This window comes from Rhea pennata, chromosome 1, assembly GCF_028389875.1.
Source record: "Rhea pennata isolate bPtePen1 chromosome 1, bPtePen1.pri, whole genome shotgun sequence".
NCBI classification, from domain to species: domain Eukaryota; kingdom Metazoa; phylum Chordata; class Aves; order Rheiformes; family Rheidae; genus Rhea; species Rhea pennata.
Genome location: NC_084663.1, coordinates 144,457,530 through 144,472,844, shown reverse-complemented (window position 1 = coordinate 144,472,844; position 15,315 = coordinate 144,457,530). Strand labels below are relative to the sequence as shown.

General features: G+C 41.5%; 1 protein-coding gene across 2 annotated transcripts in view; it reads right to left on the bottom strand.

The window, feature by feature from the left end:
• SLC9A7 (solute carrier family 9 member A7) overlaps positions 1–12,838 on the bottom strand; it is a 75,669-nt gene extending 62,831 nt beyond the window's left edge. For both annotated transcript variants that reach the window (XM_062601553.1, XM_062601554.1), the window contains exon 1: positions 12,460–12,838. In XM_062601553.1, the coding sequence (XP_062457537.1) occupies positions 12,460–12,718 (259 nt within the window). In that variant the 5' untranslated portion in view covers positions 12,719–12,838. The remainder of the gene's footprint in view (positions 1–12,459) is intronic.
• Between the last annotated feature and the right edge of the window lie 2,477 nt (positions 12,839–15,315).

The window sequence follows — 15,315 nt, the reverse complement described above, 5'->3', positions numbered from 1 at the left end:
GGGGAGGGCAGCAAACCACACACTTCAAAGAAAAATATAGTTAAGAACATAACTGAATTTAAGCAGCACCTAAGATAATGAGGCACTAATCTTGAGGCCTTAGTCTCAATAGGCTAACAAGTGTTAACAAACAGCAAGTATATTGCATTTACACCTCCTGCCTTTTATGTATCTGACTTTCCAGTCTACAGGACAGGGGATTGTCATCTGTATACAACATCTAGTGCATAGTTTACTCTATGCTGACAAAAACACTTTACAGAAATATTTACCTATCCAGCATCATACTGCTTGATGCGCTCACAAGCTTAAAGTGTGCATTTGTGTTTGATCATACAGAGAACAAAAAATAAGACTGTCTATGCTGTAAGTTTTAGAAGAGCCCCCCAAACCATTACAGTCAGAAACATTTAAAATATTGAAATAAATACATTCCAGTATTTGCCAGCAAGAGCAATAAGTTATCTTTACAGCCCTTTGAGGTTAATATTTTGGGAAGGAGGTGGAAGGAGAAATCAACATACCAAGTACTAGATATCATGAAGATATCTTTGTTTACATGTATTTGTTTCAGGCAGATACAGGTTAAAAGTAACTATTCTGTACTTATATTTAGTTACTTCAGCTTAATAAGCAGATCATCAGTACAAAACCACTCACTAGCACTTCACTCATGTCATGCCGGGGAGAAAATAAAAAAGATATCCCAGGAATCTCTGAAAAATAATAGTTAGGAGAATAGTCACTCACTAGGTTCTTAGAAACTCAAGAGATCTGTGCAGGTGTTGTAAAGATACTGCTTCCCAGAGAATCACATTTGAGAGGGGCAAATTCGTTGAGAACTTAGCAAGCCAGAACTTCAGAGAAAAACTAAAACCCTCATGAATTTGATTCTTTATTCGTGTTCCTAAAGAATAAAGAATGTCTGGGACTGAGCAGATAAACACATTTTCCGACATGTGTGAATAAGGTTTGAAGAAAGATTAGAAGTTTCTGGAGATAAACTCTTCATAATCAAGGTATTTGTCAAGTTACATATCGTTGTGGCTAAAGCTAAGACAGCCAAAGCTGTACTGATAGTCAGTTGCCTATATGAACGCTTACTCCGGAGTTAAGGCTACTTCACTCAGATCATTACGTCTCCATAGCACTGGAACGGGTTTCCCAGAGAGGTTGTGGAGTCTCCTTCTCCAGAGATACTCAAAACCTGCCTGGATGCAACCCTGTGTAACATGCTCTAGGTGCTTGAGCAGGGGGGTTGGACTAGAGGATCTCCAAAGGTTCCTGCCAATCTCAACCATTCTGTGATTCTGAGATACTTACCTCCTTCAGAAAACTATTCACAGTAAACAGTGTCCAGTGGAAACATGCTTCCTGAGAGAGATTTCTCTTGCAGATAGGTATGACCAGGCCATATCTTTTACACTGTAAAACAGGTATGACTGCCAAAGCACAACGCTTTAAGATAAGCTAAATGAGCAGAAATGCCTGCTTCAACTCCATGAACCAGAGAAGGACCTTAGAGCCACCTTGCCAGACAAGCATGTGAGAGGCCATGTATACTCAACATACTCTCTGATCTTGATAAACAAAGGCTATGTAAAATTAAACTAGAATACTGAAAAATACTCAAGAGGAAAAGTCATATAGCACTTCCACAACTGGAATGAGCCTTTATAAAAGTTTCCTTCCTCCATGCTTATTCTAGTATTCTCTAGTCATTGCAGAATTCCAGTTTAGCCAGCAATGCCAACTCCACCTCTCCAATGAATGTTCCTTCCACCTCATGTGGCATATCCCTCCTGTCTAGCTAAGGAGCCTTCTACATTTACCTCTTCAAAGCCTCCATCAAGTCCAACTTCTGAATGGTAATTAGAAATTTAGTTACTTAAACAGCAAAGCTAAGAGCCAGCTGGAATTAGTTGCTATCTCAGACCATGAACAACAGGTTTAAATACTTATCTACAAGCAAACACTAAGAAAAAAGCATGAGTTTTATTGTCTTTCTCAGCTACTTTATGTTATCAATTTTATTGCCTATAAAAGATAAGAAAATACAGTATCTACTAGGTAGAACCTAGCTCGGTCTTTCATTACTGCTGTTATGCGAAACAAAGTCAATCCAGATCACTCTAACGCAGATGAAGCCTCTACAAGCTAGCACTTCTCCAAATGGTTTGGGGGGTTTTGCTTAACAGCACAAAAAGATAAAGAGTTTTTAATTCACCTGTATATAGCCAGATTCCGAGACTACAAGTAGTGGCTCTAGTTTTTAAATTACTTTTTTCATTCTTACTGAATACATGGAACATTTAAATACCTGATCTGCATTTTCGGCATAGCTTCAGATAAGGGAAACATTCAGCTCTATAGCAGAGTAATCCTGTTTTGTAAAGTCTGTAAAGCAAGTTCTCGAGCCACAGGAGAGGGGGGATTCTAGGGCTAAACATTGTCAATTCTTGCTCACAACGAAGGCAATTTAAAGAATAACAGTCAGCTGTCTCATGGATAAGGGCAAGAAAACTATCCCAAAAGAAAGACTATTATACAAACATTAAGCATAGTTAAGACTGACAAGAAGGGGACACCAAATAGAGAGCATCATACAGCAGTAAAACAGCAGAAATATTTATGACACACAACCTAAATCCTTCAGTAGTGAAAGAAAACTCACATTTAAAGTGCTAAGTGGGAAAAATAATTTACTTCTCAGAATAAGTATAAGAATAGATGCTGTCTGTTTCAACAGTACAAATCAAAAACTTGGTCATGTCCTCACAAGACTCTTAATAGTAATGGAAGGATGTTATAACTGATGGTAGTTTAAAACTCTCTCTTCCTCCAGTTTGTGAACAATTCCACAAGCCAGGTAGGTCCAAAATAAATAACATTGCCCAATATTCAGAACAATGGCAAAGGTTAGCAGTAGTTTCCATATTTAACCCAATTCTTGATTTAACCGGATAATATCCTAGCCTCGGTAACAGTAAGAATCCCAGTGTGCTGGCACTGAGCATGACATTCTGCAGAGAAAATGCAGTCAAAAGCTCATGAGACATCAGGCACACAAAAAACTGTTTCTCTTAAGGTAACTACTGATGCTAAGAGTCACACGTGCGTACACTTTACATTCACACATACAGCCAGCACATTCAACACTTTGTCATTTTATACACAGACATAAGTTAACTGCATTTTAAAATACATTTATACCGTGCTTTTTTTATTTCCATACTTCTATCTTTATTATTATTATTAAGAGTAGTCCCCAATTTCATAATGGAAGAGCAGCAGAACAAGTAAAGGAATACTAACTTGAATTATTACTGTGGAGGGTTGGGTGTTTTCATTTTGTTTTAAAACGTAAGTGAGAGGTGCAGATGGCTACCCAGAGGTACGGCATTCAAAATAAGTGTGCTACATTATTATTTTCAAAAGCATATTTTCATAAATTCAGAGCTCTGCTGTGCAAACTGTCCCCAAAGGGGCTTACAAGGTAACAGAAGAGGAACTAGTAATATAGGCATTATACGCATTTAGAGTTTGCATTGGGTGTTCCAGTGGTCCCCACTTGCCTTTAAACCATTTGTAACAGACCTATTTCAGAGAGAAGTTTTGAAAAACCAGCAGGCAGAGGAAATGTCAGTCATGGAGAAACAGCCCAGACTCTCTGTTTAAAGCATGAGCTGCATTGCTCCACTAGCACGGTTTTACAGGGAAGACCCTCCAGTGGGGGCAGAGATGCTCCAACATACCCAGGCAATATACCTTAACATCCAGAGCAGCTAAGCCAACACATACTTTCTGACAGTAGTGTTGCACCTAGAAGAGCTTTGCCAGGATAGGTCTGCCAGGTTAGGGTTTGATTTTTGCTTACACCTACATCCTTAACAAGGGAAAAAAAAATCACAGTTAAAATGCAGCATTTTAAACTGAACATGAAATACTGAAGCTGTGAGAGAAGAGAAACCATGAACCTCCTTTGGCTAAGGGCACAGTTCTTCCTGAATTCTCTACTCTAATTGAAGGTAAGCTACTGACTATTCTCCCCGATAAAAATCAACTTCTCCCATCGTGGCTTTCAGGGGCCTACAGGCATTTCTAGGGTAAAGTGAATTGTATGATTTCAGGGCATTGGGAAGTAGTTTTATACCATTTATCTTCTGTTCCTTCACACTTAATTAATTGCAGGCTGAAGTGCATTTTACTGGGAAAAAAAAAGGCCCCATGTTTGAGCTAAATTACCTATCTTTGGTAGACAAATAGAAAAGATCCAATCTGCTGAGAGAAACTGTTTATATCTTACAGCATTAGTAAAAGGAATGAAAGCACTCAAATAAAACCTTCTAAAAAATAATTGCTTGTATCAAATTCTTTCAAAAGGGACACCACTTAGACTAAGAGAGACTTGCATTCAATCTGAAATGGGGCTAAGCTATTAATCTAGAATCACAAATAAGGACTCTCTGGAACACTTATTATTACGAGCTGACATTTCTGGCCCTCCAGTTGAGAACAGTCTTGAGTTAGATACCAAGGTGCTCTCTTGAATATATAGGAATAGTTCAGCAGTTCAGTGCAGAGTTCACAGTAGTCAGCATGTGACCAATGCAAGAACATCCACAGTATATGGCAAGTGCTAAAGGGCTAGACAGAAAGTGCAAAATACGTTTTACTCCAGTCCCTACTAGTTTGAGATACATAGCTCTGGACTACAGCAAGTCTCCTATAATGCATCACAGCTCTGAGATTTTCTTGATGCTTTTGCAGATGGCTGACTTCTAGTTCCTGCTTCAGATTCCTGGTTTCTAAATAAGTGGGAAGTGGTAAGTACTACCTGCTCTAATAAAGAAAGCATTTGTTTAGATACCAGGGTGGAGTGGGGAAATCTCTCTATCAGAAGCAAGGGAAAGGTTTTCACTGCACCCTTTAAGATGTCTTGAACTACTCTATAAAGTAGGTTAGGAAGGGGAGCCAACTTTCAGAAGGAAGGACTGAAAAAAGGGCCATCATGCACATTAAATGATGTTTGTGGGGACAGAGGATACAAGGCGAAACATAACTCTAGATGAATAGTGACACTTTTCTGTCATATGGAAGCATACCTTCCCATAAGTGCTTCCAGAACTATCTCTCTATGTTGCAGGAAACCATCATAGCTTGGAGGCAAGGCCCTGAAGTGAGAGTTTGAGCCCTTCTGAGTACACAGCAAAGAGTATGCCCATTTCCAGTCGTACCAGCTTTGTCAACAGTAGGAGCTGGAAGCATACAGAAGTCTTTAAAGTTTCCACCTTTGCTAGTGAAACCAAGACACACAGGATTTGAGGCAGAAGTTTGTAGGTTACGCTTTTGCACCTAAATGCCGCCCAAGACTGGCTGTAGAAGTGAACAGAAGTTCTGAGACAACCCAGCTGTGTGCCTAATTGTTTTGGATGAAGGTGACTTCAGTGTTAAGATGCCTTAGTCTTCCTATAGCACAACAAATAAAGGCACACAAAAGACACTGCAAGAACCCACAGTTCAAAGCACTTCAGTCTAGCATGGATTTTTTTATTAAATATCAGAAAGACTGTCTGAATTGCTCATTTTATTTTGAACAAGGCATAAACTAACACAGGATTGCGACTACACCTAGGAACAGGATCACATGCCAGTCATTACATTAAAAAAAATGTTAGCATGGCCAAGAAGCTTCCTATTATCCTTCTATGATCACCCATAAATCAAAACCCTAACTTACCACAGGGAAAGGTGACAGCTAAAAACCTAAACATGTTCTGCCATATCTATCTTCTTCCAAAGATAAAGCAAGCCACTATTACTAAGTAGAGCAGCACCAAGATGGGGACAATGTCTTCACCTGAGAAGCAATTATGTGGATCTTTGAGCACCTGGAAAAGAGCTCTTCATGTTCATTTCTGATGCATCTGTCTGGAGGGGGCTGGCACACAACCCTGAGAATGTAGCCATTTTTACTCAAACAGATCAGAGGCCATAGCAGGCAGTGCATTATTTATCTGCCAGACAACTGCTGCTGCCACCACCATGACCACACTGCCTGTCCCAGCAGGCTCAGTAGTGCCAATGGAGCACAGTTGAACAGCAACTACCTATAAGATTCTGCAGCTTTTATACATTACCCTCATCTCTTCTTCAGTCTTCTCATTTGCACTGGAGGGCAGAGGCTACCGGAGCTGCTGCAGAAGCTCTGTATTTGCAGAGGAACTCAGTCCTTGTGTTATTTTAGTGAGATTTCTTGGAGAATCTGTTTTGAATTTATTTCTGTTGACAAGGTCGAAGGGAAAAAAAGACTGCAAAAAATATTCTAAAATGGACTAAGGAAAGTTTCAGGCCCCTACGGAGCCCAGACATCAGCAACAGTAACCTAGTGTGCTGCAGAAGACTCTCACTGTCTGACCCAACAAACTTGTAAACCAGGCATGAGGCTACCTGCCCTCAGTTCAACATGCTCTTACCAATACAACCATGCACTGTGCAGACACACATGAACAGATGGCAGGCACATGTGTGAAGGCAGGCATGTGTGAGCTTTGCAACATTACAGTACTGGCATCTGTTTGTGGACATATTCTAATTCAGATGAGGGTTAAGCTATACGGAAAGGAACACTTTCCGCTTCAGCCTCCAGCTGGTTCCTATGAAACAATTTGGTGCTCTAGAGTATTAGAAGTTACTGGCTTTAAAAGCCAGTTATGTCACCAAAGGACTCCTCATATAGAGTAAATCCAGGGTTATCTTTTCCTCTCCTCTTCCCTCACACCACTAATCAGAAGGATATTGTAGTACTGGCTTGATAGAACAAAACAAACAAGGAAAAGCTGAAGCTGACAACTATAAAAGCAAACTGATTTACACTAATGGCTATTAAGAACACTGCTGGAGGCCAGAGGGAAGCACCACTATAAGGGCTACAGCTAAATTGTACTCCACAGACATTTCAGAAAAACATTAGCAAATTATAAGTTATCCAGCTACTCTGCCTGATTTGAAATACACATATATTAGTATCAGGGATATAGTATTTATTTTCAGATATGTCTGCATTCATAAATTCCATCCAGTCTCAGGCCAGAAAGAGGCTTAGAGACAATATCTGCAATATAATTCACATGCCAAGAAATTGAGCAAGATCCACTTCGAAAGCCTGTAACCAAAGGACACAAAAGAACAGCCAGGAAGCACATGCAGATTGCCAAAGAGCAGCATTCTCAAAAATACACACCTAGAATTATGCTCCTAAATTTATTAGCAGAATGCTTACATGAAATCACCTTGTTAAACACCAACATCACCATTATTCTGATGACCACGGAGATGCATTAGGTCATCTCTCGCATGTCTAGAGACTAGAGATATGACAGAGCACTGTGGTGATATGAGAAAAATAGGCCTCTTCTGTATTTATCCTGTGGATACAGAAACTTGTTTAATACACTCTGTATCAGACAAACTCTGACACTTTTACCCTGAACTTACTTCTGAAAGATAACTGGAATTTTATGCACCTCTTCCTAAAGTATTTTTCTCTGTATGCAAGTCCAGTTTTATTCTTATTTTTATCTGGATAGAATGCAGTTTTCAAGAAAGAGTATAACAAATGACCTTGCTGCCTAGGCTGGCCTATGGGATATCAAGAAAGATTGATGGAATTGTTTAGGCAGCAGGCAGTCTTTGAAAGCAACATGATTGAGAATGGACAGTTACAAGCAACAGAAGTATAAGTAGTGAAAACCAAAATAGCTAGTCTGTAGTGCTAGAATGGGTGGCTCACACACAGTTCAGTTATGGTCAAGAAGTTACCAGGTATGATTGACACTACTAGTGCATGATGTGCGAGTTGTCAGGTGTCCAAATTCGCTTTTATGAAGGAGGACAAACTAACATGCTAATGGCATTGATACTGATGAACCAGCTGGGGTATATCTACATATCCAGAGAGCAGCTCCCCAAAGCAGCAGGATGCTGGGGAACCACCATCACTTCCCATCCTTAAATTCTTCCCAGAGCTCTCAAGGTGTACAGACCACTTCCTGTGGCTCCCTGCCACGGGGGAATGCTCCTAAACAGCTATACCACAGTATGCTAAAATTGCCTTACACAGCTGAACCTTTTCAGGAAAAACATAAGTCAGAACACTTTACCCTTGGGATTCAGACCAATGCAAGAAGTGAGCACCATGATCACTACCACATGTTGGCCTACTTGCATCAGCAGTCTCAATTCCTTGATTGCTCCATATATGACTTGCACTAGTAACACTACGAGGTAGGAGTACTGGAGCAGCTGCTGAAGGGTTGCCCCATGAAACATTTAGAGCAACAACTTGTAACAGTTTCAAGACCACAAGTCATTTGTATTTAGCACTTCATAAGCCAAATGCATCTCTTGGAATAACCTATACATAGTCATGGTGTAATGACATGATGCATAATTAGTTAAAATCAGCGTTGCAACTGCATCTAAAGCTGCAGGTTTAGCATATTTTAAGTTCAGGAAAGGCTTAGTGCCTTCCGCTTTCATGCACGCAATTGTCAGATCCATATGTGCATTTAAGGTCTGTGACTGTCAAATTGCTTAACTGAAAATAAAATTCTAAACTGCACATCACAAAAAATAGTATTAAATTATTAAATTTTTAAACACATGCAAACTTCAGGTTATTTCACATCCTAGGCTTTTTTTTTTTAATTAACTCATCAGAATCTATTACAGACAGGCAAGTTGTAGCTCTGAAGAGATGGTCACAGCTCAGGAAATGATAAACATGAAAAGACTATATAATGACTTCAGTGACTTTTTAATCTTGAATCAAAGCAACTAGCATTATAAAGTTATATAAAACACAACAAATTAAGCATGGCAGTAGCCCTTGTTCTGCTGAGGACAGGGCAATTAGACCACCACTTTGAAACTGTGAGGCATGACAGATGTCTCCCATCCAACTGACAACAGAAAGCATGCTTCTCAAAGTCTGAGAGAAATGCAAGCTTTGGCAGCAGCAGGAGCATTTGGGCCATAGGTCTTTTTCGCTCAGTAAAAATGCATGCTTTCTTTACCAGAAATGTGATCAAATCAACAACAGAAGCACCATGAAAGCGTAACAGGATGTGCTTGTATCTAGATTCTGAGAAAACTGTTGGTTAAAGCATGGTCTGGGAGCAGCTCCTGCTCTAACAGTCTCACACTGGTGTCCTGCCACCCGATTCCTACTGTACCTAGTGATAGATGTCTCAGTGCACATTACTGTAAACAAATGTGGCTAGATTAAAAACAAACAAACAAGAGCAAGTAATCTTCAAGATCTTCAGTTCTAAGCCGCTCAAATGAAATGTGTCATGCTATCAGGTTCTGACCTAATACAAACCTCTAAAAAAATAGTTAAAATCAACTATTCTGCATTGGGCTTGGGTACAACAAGCCACTTTTTTCCTAGATTAATTTTCTCTACAATAAGAATTAACCCAGCATTTAAGTGCTAGCCTACTTCTCCTGCAAATGAAAGCCATTTACTCAGGTAGTACAAAAACTGTTGTGATACAAAGACTGATTTTACTGTGAGGTAATTCACAATGCAAATAGGTATAAGTTCTGAAGACCAGAGCTTAAAAACATGAGTGAGCTAGCATGCAGAATTTGGAGCCTACATTATTAACGTACTGATTATTAAATGCATTTTTATGAGAGCACCTAAACATCTATCATCATAGTCAGAATTCTTTCACACTAGATATTGTGTTCATAGGATTACAAGCTCTTTGGATCAAATATTGCTGTATGTTTGTGTGTAAGTCAGACTAAATACATTTTAAATACATGTACATTTTGAAAAATGTGCATTTCTCAGATAATGAGTTATCAGCAAAGACAAACATTTCTCAGTTTGTCATTTAATGAATAGCAGTTAAATAAGGAAGAGGAGAAAATCCTATCTGAAGGATAAAACTTGCTTGTCAGAAACATAAGACAGCTACGATGGCACTGACTCCTCTAAAGGAGGCCTGCAAAAATTTAAGTGAAGCCAGGCCCCAATGCAGCTTTACTGCCATGAGGACTAACTGTTTAAAACAAACAAACAAAAAAACCCAAACTCCCTAAACATGTTTCCACAGAGGTTTGCCATGACATGGCAAAAGTCAGTTTGTTTGGGAGGGAGAGAAACATATCTTCTGGGATACTACAGGGACTCTTTTAGTAGGTATTGAGGAATGATCTGGCAGTATTGCCTGTGATACAGAAAGAGCCATAACATAGTACCCCTTTTTAATACAGAATTTCAGTACTTTTTCAGTCAAATTAGAAATCTAGTATCCATTTCAAATATCAGGAACTGGACATTACAGTAAAGCTCATTTGAGCTTAACGAGAAGCAAAACAAAAAATTTTGTATTTTCTATCACAGCTCATCACAATGCATACCCAAATGCCCTTGAGTCCTGTTGTTTGTTTTATATACCTCAACCCCTTACGTACTCAAGACTTCCCCTACAAAATAAGTCATCTAAATCACTGAAACATTTTTAAATAAAAGTGAAATTTCTGAAGGTGACTAAACTGGGGTAATACCTAAACATTTTCAATACAACCTTATCCTGTCTCTTCCAGTTAGCATTTCTAGAGTAATCTATCTCTCCTGAGCATTATTCAACTGCATAGTATTGTTATGATAGTGCACCATTTACTTTTATTTATATATATATAAAAAAATCTTTAGCACATCAATTTTCAGCAACAAGCATACATGAAATATACAGCAATGCAGCAAAGAGATCAGTGACTAAGAGCAAATTGGGATGGTTTAAGAGAAACATCAGCAGAGGAAAATTCCACTGCTTTGAAAACAGTCACATAGATGAAGAGCAGTAGTACTACTCAGAGGAAACAGTTCATTTTTTCCCCCTTGAGTGCAGAATTTCTCATCTGCGGTTACCCAGAAGAACCTAGGTTACCCTATGCAGTCCCAACCAATACTGGGTAGGTGTTTCACACTGTCAGCAAGAACTGATCTAACTAATGAAAGAGAAGAGGTGCCTCTGGCACTATGGCAGTAACCAATCAGAGTCATACAAATCATTTTTTAAATGGATGACTGCTTCTTATCAGAACTGTCTACATTCTGTGTCACAAACTGCACACAGATACAATTGCCTAAGTTCACAGCAGAGCACTACATACATCAGTTCAAGCTCCCTGCAGTTCTCTGCACCAGTCATTAATAGTAACAGCACAGAGCCCACCTTATCTGAATCATCATCTCCACAGAAAGCAGGTGAGAACATATGTTCTGTTGAGACATTTATTTCACTTTACATATATTCATGAGAGCTGGAAAGGACAGACTCCACTCAGTACAATGGTTATTCAAGCTAGTGGGCTCAAGACAAGCTGTGTGAGCGTTCTAGGCTATCTGGTTTCACTGCAATTAATTGGTAACCAGTAAATTCAGGCTGCCAGTGATAAGAGCAGCAGCCTGCTGACAGCAAGACCAAAAGCATCAAAGTTTAAATACACTCCTTTTTACAGACTGTATGCCACAGCGCTGCAAGAACATTTAGATAATATGCTTCAGAGTAATTATTGTGATGGCCTGCATAGTCAGTACTTCAAATTGCTAAAAATATCTCTTAGCAAGCCAGCTTTCTAAAGCAGAGAGGTGTATTAAAGTGCTACATCTTTCAAGTACTAGGCACTAATACCAGAGGATAATGGCAGATCATATTTTTAGACACAATACTGTTTGTAGAGAAAACAGTTCACATTAGCTTTGCTATGGCATGCACAAAGTGACAGACTATATAACCCCCCCCTCCTTTGGTCTCTAGTCCAAGGAACAATATTAGCAAAGGGAGAGGGGGGAAAAGGGTGACCATAAAGGCCAAGTACACGCACCAATATTAAACTCTGTTCTTCCCCTACTACACATAGCACAGCTCCCTTCAGCAGGGGTAAGGCCTGCTAGTGAACGGCCTCCTGCAAGCTTTAGGAGGGGTGTCACACCACCGCAGCACAGCACCACATGCCCCTGGCCTGACACTGGCTTTCCTCAGAAAATAGCAATAAAGCAACATGCTCGAGACACACACACACACACACACACGGGGGGAGGGGGGGAGCGGTGTCTGTGTGTGTGGCGAAGCCTGCCGGGCCCCGGCTGCGGCCGAGGGACCCCCAACCGCCCCGCGCCTCCGGGGCGGCCCGGCTCCAGCCCCACTGGGGCCCGGCACCCGCGAGGGGACGGGGCGACGGCGCCTCCCCGGGGAAGGAAGTGGGCGCCGTGGCCGCGGAAGGTGGAAGCGCCTCTCGGGTGCGGCCGGGCGCCCGCGGCCAGGCGAGGCGGCGGCGGAGACGCGGTGCCGTTGGGCCGGGCCAGGCGGCGGCAGTTGGCGGGGCGGGCGGCGGCGCGCGGGGCGCCCGGCCGCCGCCGCCGCCGGCGGGACTTACCGTAGATCATAGCCAGGCCGGTCTCGTGGAGGAAGCGGACGCGGCGGTGCTTGAAGAGCCAGATGGTGAGGATGGTGAGCGTGAGGAGCAGGATGAAGGTGAGGAGGCTCACGCTGTCCTGCCGGTGGCTCTCCTCCGCCTCCTTCTCCGTGGCGATCTCCTCCATGGCGCTGCTGCTCCGCTCCGCCGCCCGCAGCCCGCCGGCTTCCAGCAGCAGGAGCGACAGCACTGGCAGCCGGCGGCGCACGGGCAGAGCCATGGCTCCGGCCGGCCGCCTGCCTGCCTCCCTGCCGCTGCCCGCCTGGCAGCGAGGGAGGGAGGGACGGAGCGGGCAGCTCCAGTGCGCAGGAACCCGCCCCCTCCCCCCCAGCTCAATCAAAGGCGCAGCCCCGGCGGGGCGCGGCGGCCGTTGGGCGGGGCGCGGCGGCCGTTGGGCGGGGCGCGGCGGCCGTTGGGCGGGGCGCGGCGGCCGTTGGGCGGGGCGCGGCGGCCGTTGGGCGGGGCGCGGCGGCCGTTGGGCGGGGCGCGGCGGCCGTTGGGCGGGGCGCGGCGGCCGGCCTGTGGCGCCGGCGGGGGTGCTGCCGTCCGCGCGGGGCTCCTCGGCCGGCGTGAGGCCGCGGCGCTTTGTCGCAGGGTCGGCCTGCTTCCCTTCCGCCCCCCTTTGCGTCCGGCTCGGCCACCGGTTCCTGTGGCAGCGCTGTGAAGTGCCCTTGTCGGCACGGCGGAACTACTGTTGACATCGCTTTTAATCGTGAAATTCTGAGGGAAAATGCTAAATAACCATCTCCACTGGGGAGGATTTAAATATCTCAGTCTGATGGTGTTGGCAACAGTAGCTTCTCCACGTGAAGGGAAGAGATTTTTATTTGGAAACCTTAGGTACCATTTCAGAGGCATTAGCAGCGTTAAGGAACCGTTTTTGTTCTCCCCACAAAACAAACTATTTGGTAACAGCTGTACGGATGTGATGATAAAAATAACCATTCCAGAGCCTGCTTTGTCATTTTCCATAACTGAGCTAGGTCATCAACTAATTTTATTTCTGAAATCCGAAAGGGAATAACGCAGGCACTGCACTCCATGAAATTTTCAAAAGTTCTCATAAAAGCGTTAGAAACACAGTTGTACTGAAAGTCAGAGATTTCTGAATTGCTGAAGTTCTTCCCATATGTTTTTTTTTAATAGATACGGAAAATACAAATTGCTATCTTAGGATTTTTCCATCAAAATACATCTTACTGGAGATTTGGTTCTAGGAAGGAAGACAATTGTAGGAAACTAACAGGACTAGTCAGTATGTTTCATCTGAACTTTATTTTCCTGAAAAATGAGCATTTACCTATTGTTTTTAGATCATCCGGATTTGGAGGAAGGAAAGAAAAGCCACTTTTTGCTTTTCAAAAACAAACCAAAATCAAAACTTTCTGCTTTAACTTTTTTCTTTAATGACTGGCAAAACTTCTTTTTAAAAAGGGGGAAAACCCCAACAAAACCCGGGGAATTCCAAATACTCCAAATTTTTGTTGTTGTTGTTGTTTGTTCTTTTTTTAAAAAAGCTGTAAAATTCAGGTATTTTTTGATCAACTTCCATAGGAACCCTGGATCACAGTTTGACTTTGGCTACAAAGTTTCTCATTTGCCAGTGGTTATGAAAGCAGTGTTGGCATGTGCTTCTCAGCTTAATTTTCAATCACAACTTCTAACAGTTGTATTCTAGCCATTTTTCTGCATTAAAAAAGAAAGCAGGAAACCTTTGGCCACATATTTAATTAGTTCTAAAACTGGTCCTATCTCCTTTAGTGCTATCATCTTAATGTTACTACATAGTCATTTGTGTAGATATTAATTGGGATATTTTCTAGTTACAAGAGTCTCTTCCAGCTTTCTTTCCTCCTGCTACTGAATTCAGATTTTTTCTTACTACATATGCTTTGTTTAGGAGAGTCAAAATATATTTTAAGAGATCTAATTTGAAAATACAGAGAGATGAGAACTACAATATTTATATCTTTGCAATATTTGGTTTTGGCTTGAGGCATTATTCTATATAAGGTATTTATAATTCATCAATAATCTTGAATATCTCCTCTTAGTCTTTTTCCCTTCTCATTTCCTTTATACTCTAGCTGCCATCATCTGAAGGTCTTCAAGTCATATTAGCTTTGATACATATATTATGTCCTGTTTCAAAACGTAACTTCACCTAGAACTTACATAGCCTTTTTAGAAACATTTCAAGATACCACCTATTTAAATCAACATTTTTATTTATATGCAGTCTTTTAAGATGTCATTTATGCAGCCTCCTGAACCCTTCAAACTCCAGGATAATTACATACAATTAATTGTAAATATTTGATTGTGCAGTAGTGAAAGTTTGCTTTCATAATGCGTCATTTGTAAACCTTCTAGGGATGAAAAGCATTAATTTTCACTAAAGTACTAGCTCTTAAACCTACATGAATCATTAAAAATTACTGCCTCCAGACTGTCTTACACTGATTCTCATGTTCAAAATTAACATTTCTGGTACATTGACAGCCTTATACTTCTAAATCTTCAGGCCTCACATCAGACTACAGGCGTGCAGTACAGTGGGAAATATTTGTAACACTGATAAAGCTGTAAAATAAGAACAGAATAGCAATAGTAGACTTTCTTTTCTTTATCATGTGCTGGATAGTGCTGAGTGGAGTCTGTTTCTAAGTATATGCCAACTCCTTTTTAAAAAACAATTTATATGTATGTTGCAATTTCAGCTGCCTCTCAGCTGAGCTGCAAACTGTCAGATTTGGAAGTTTCTTTCTGCAAAATTTTTCACCAGTAACTCATGTTTTATCCTTCAACATCCACATA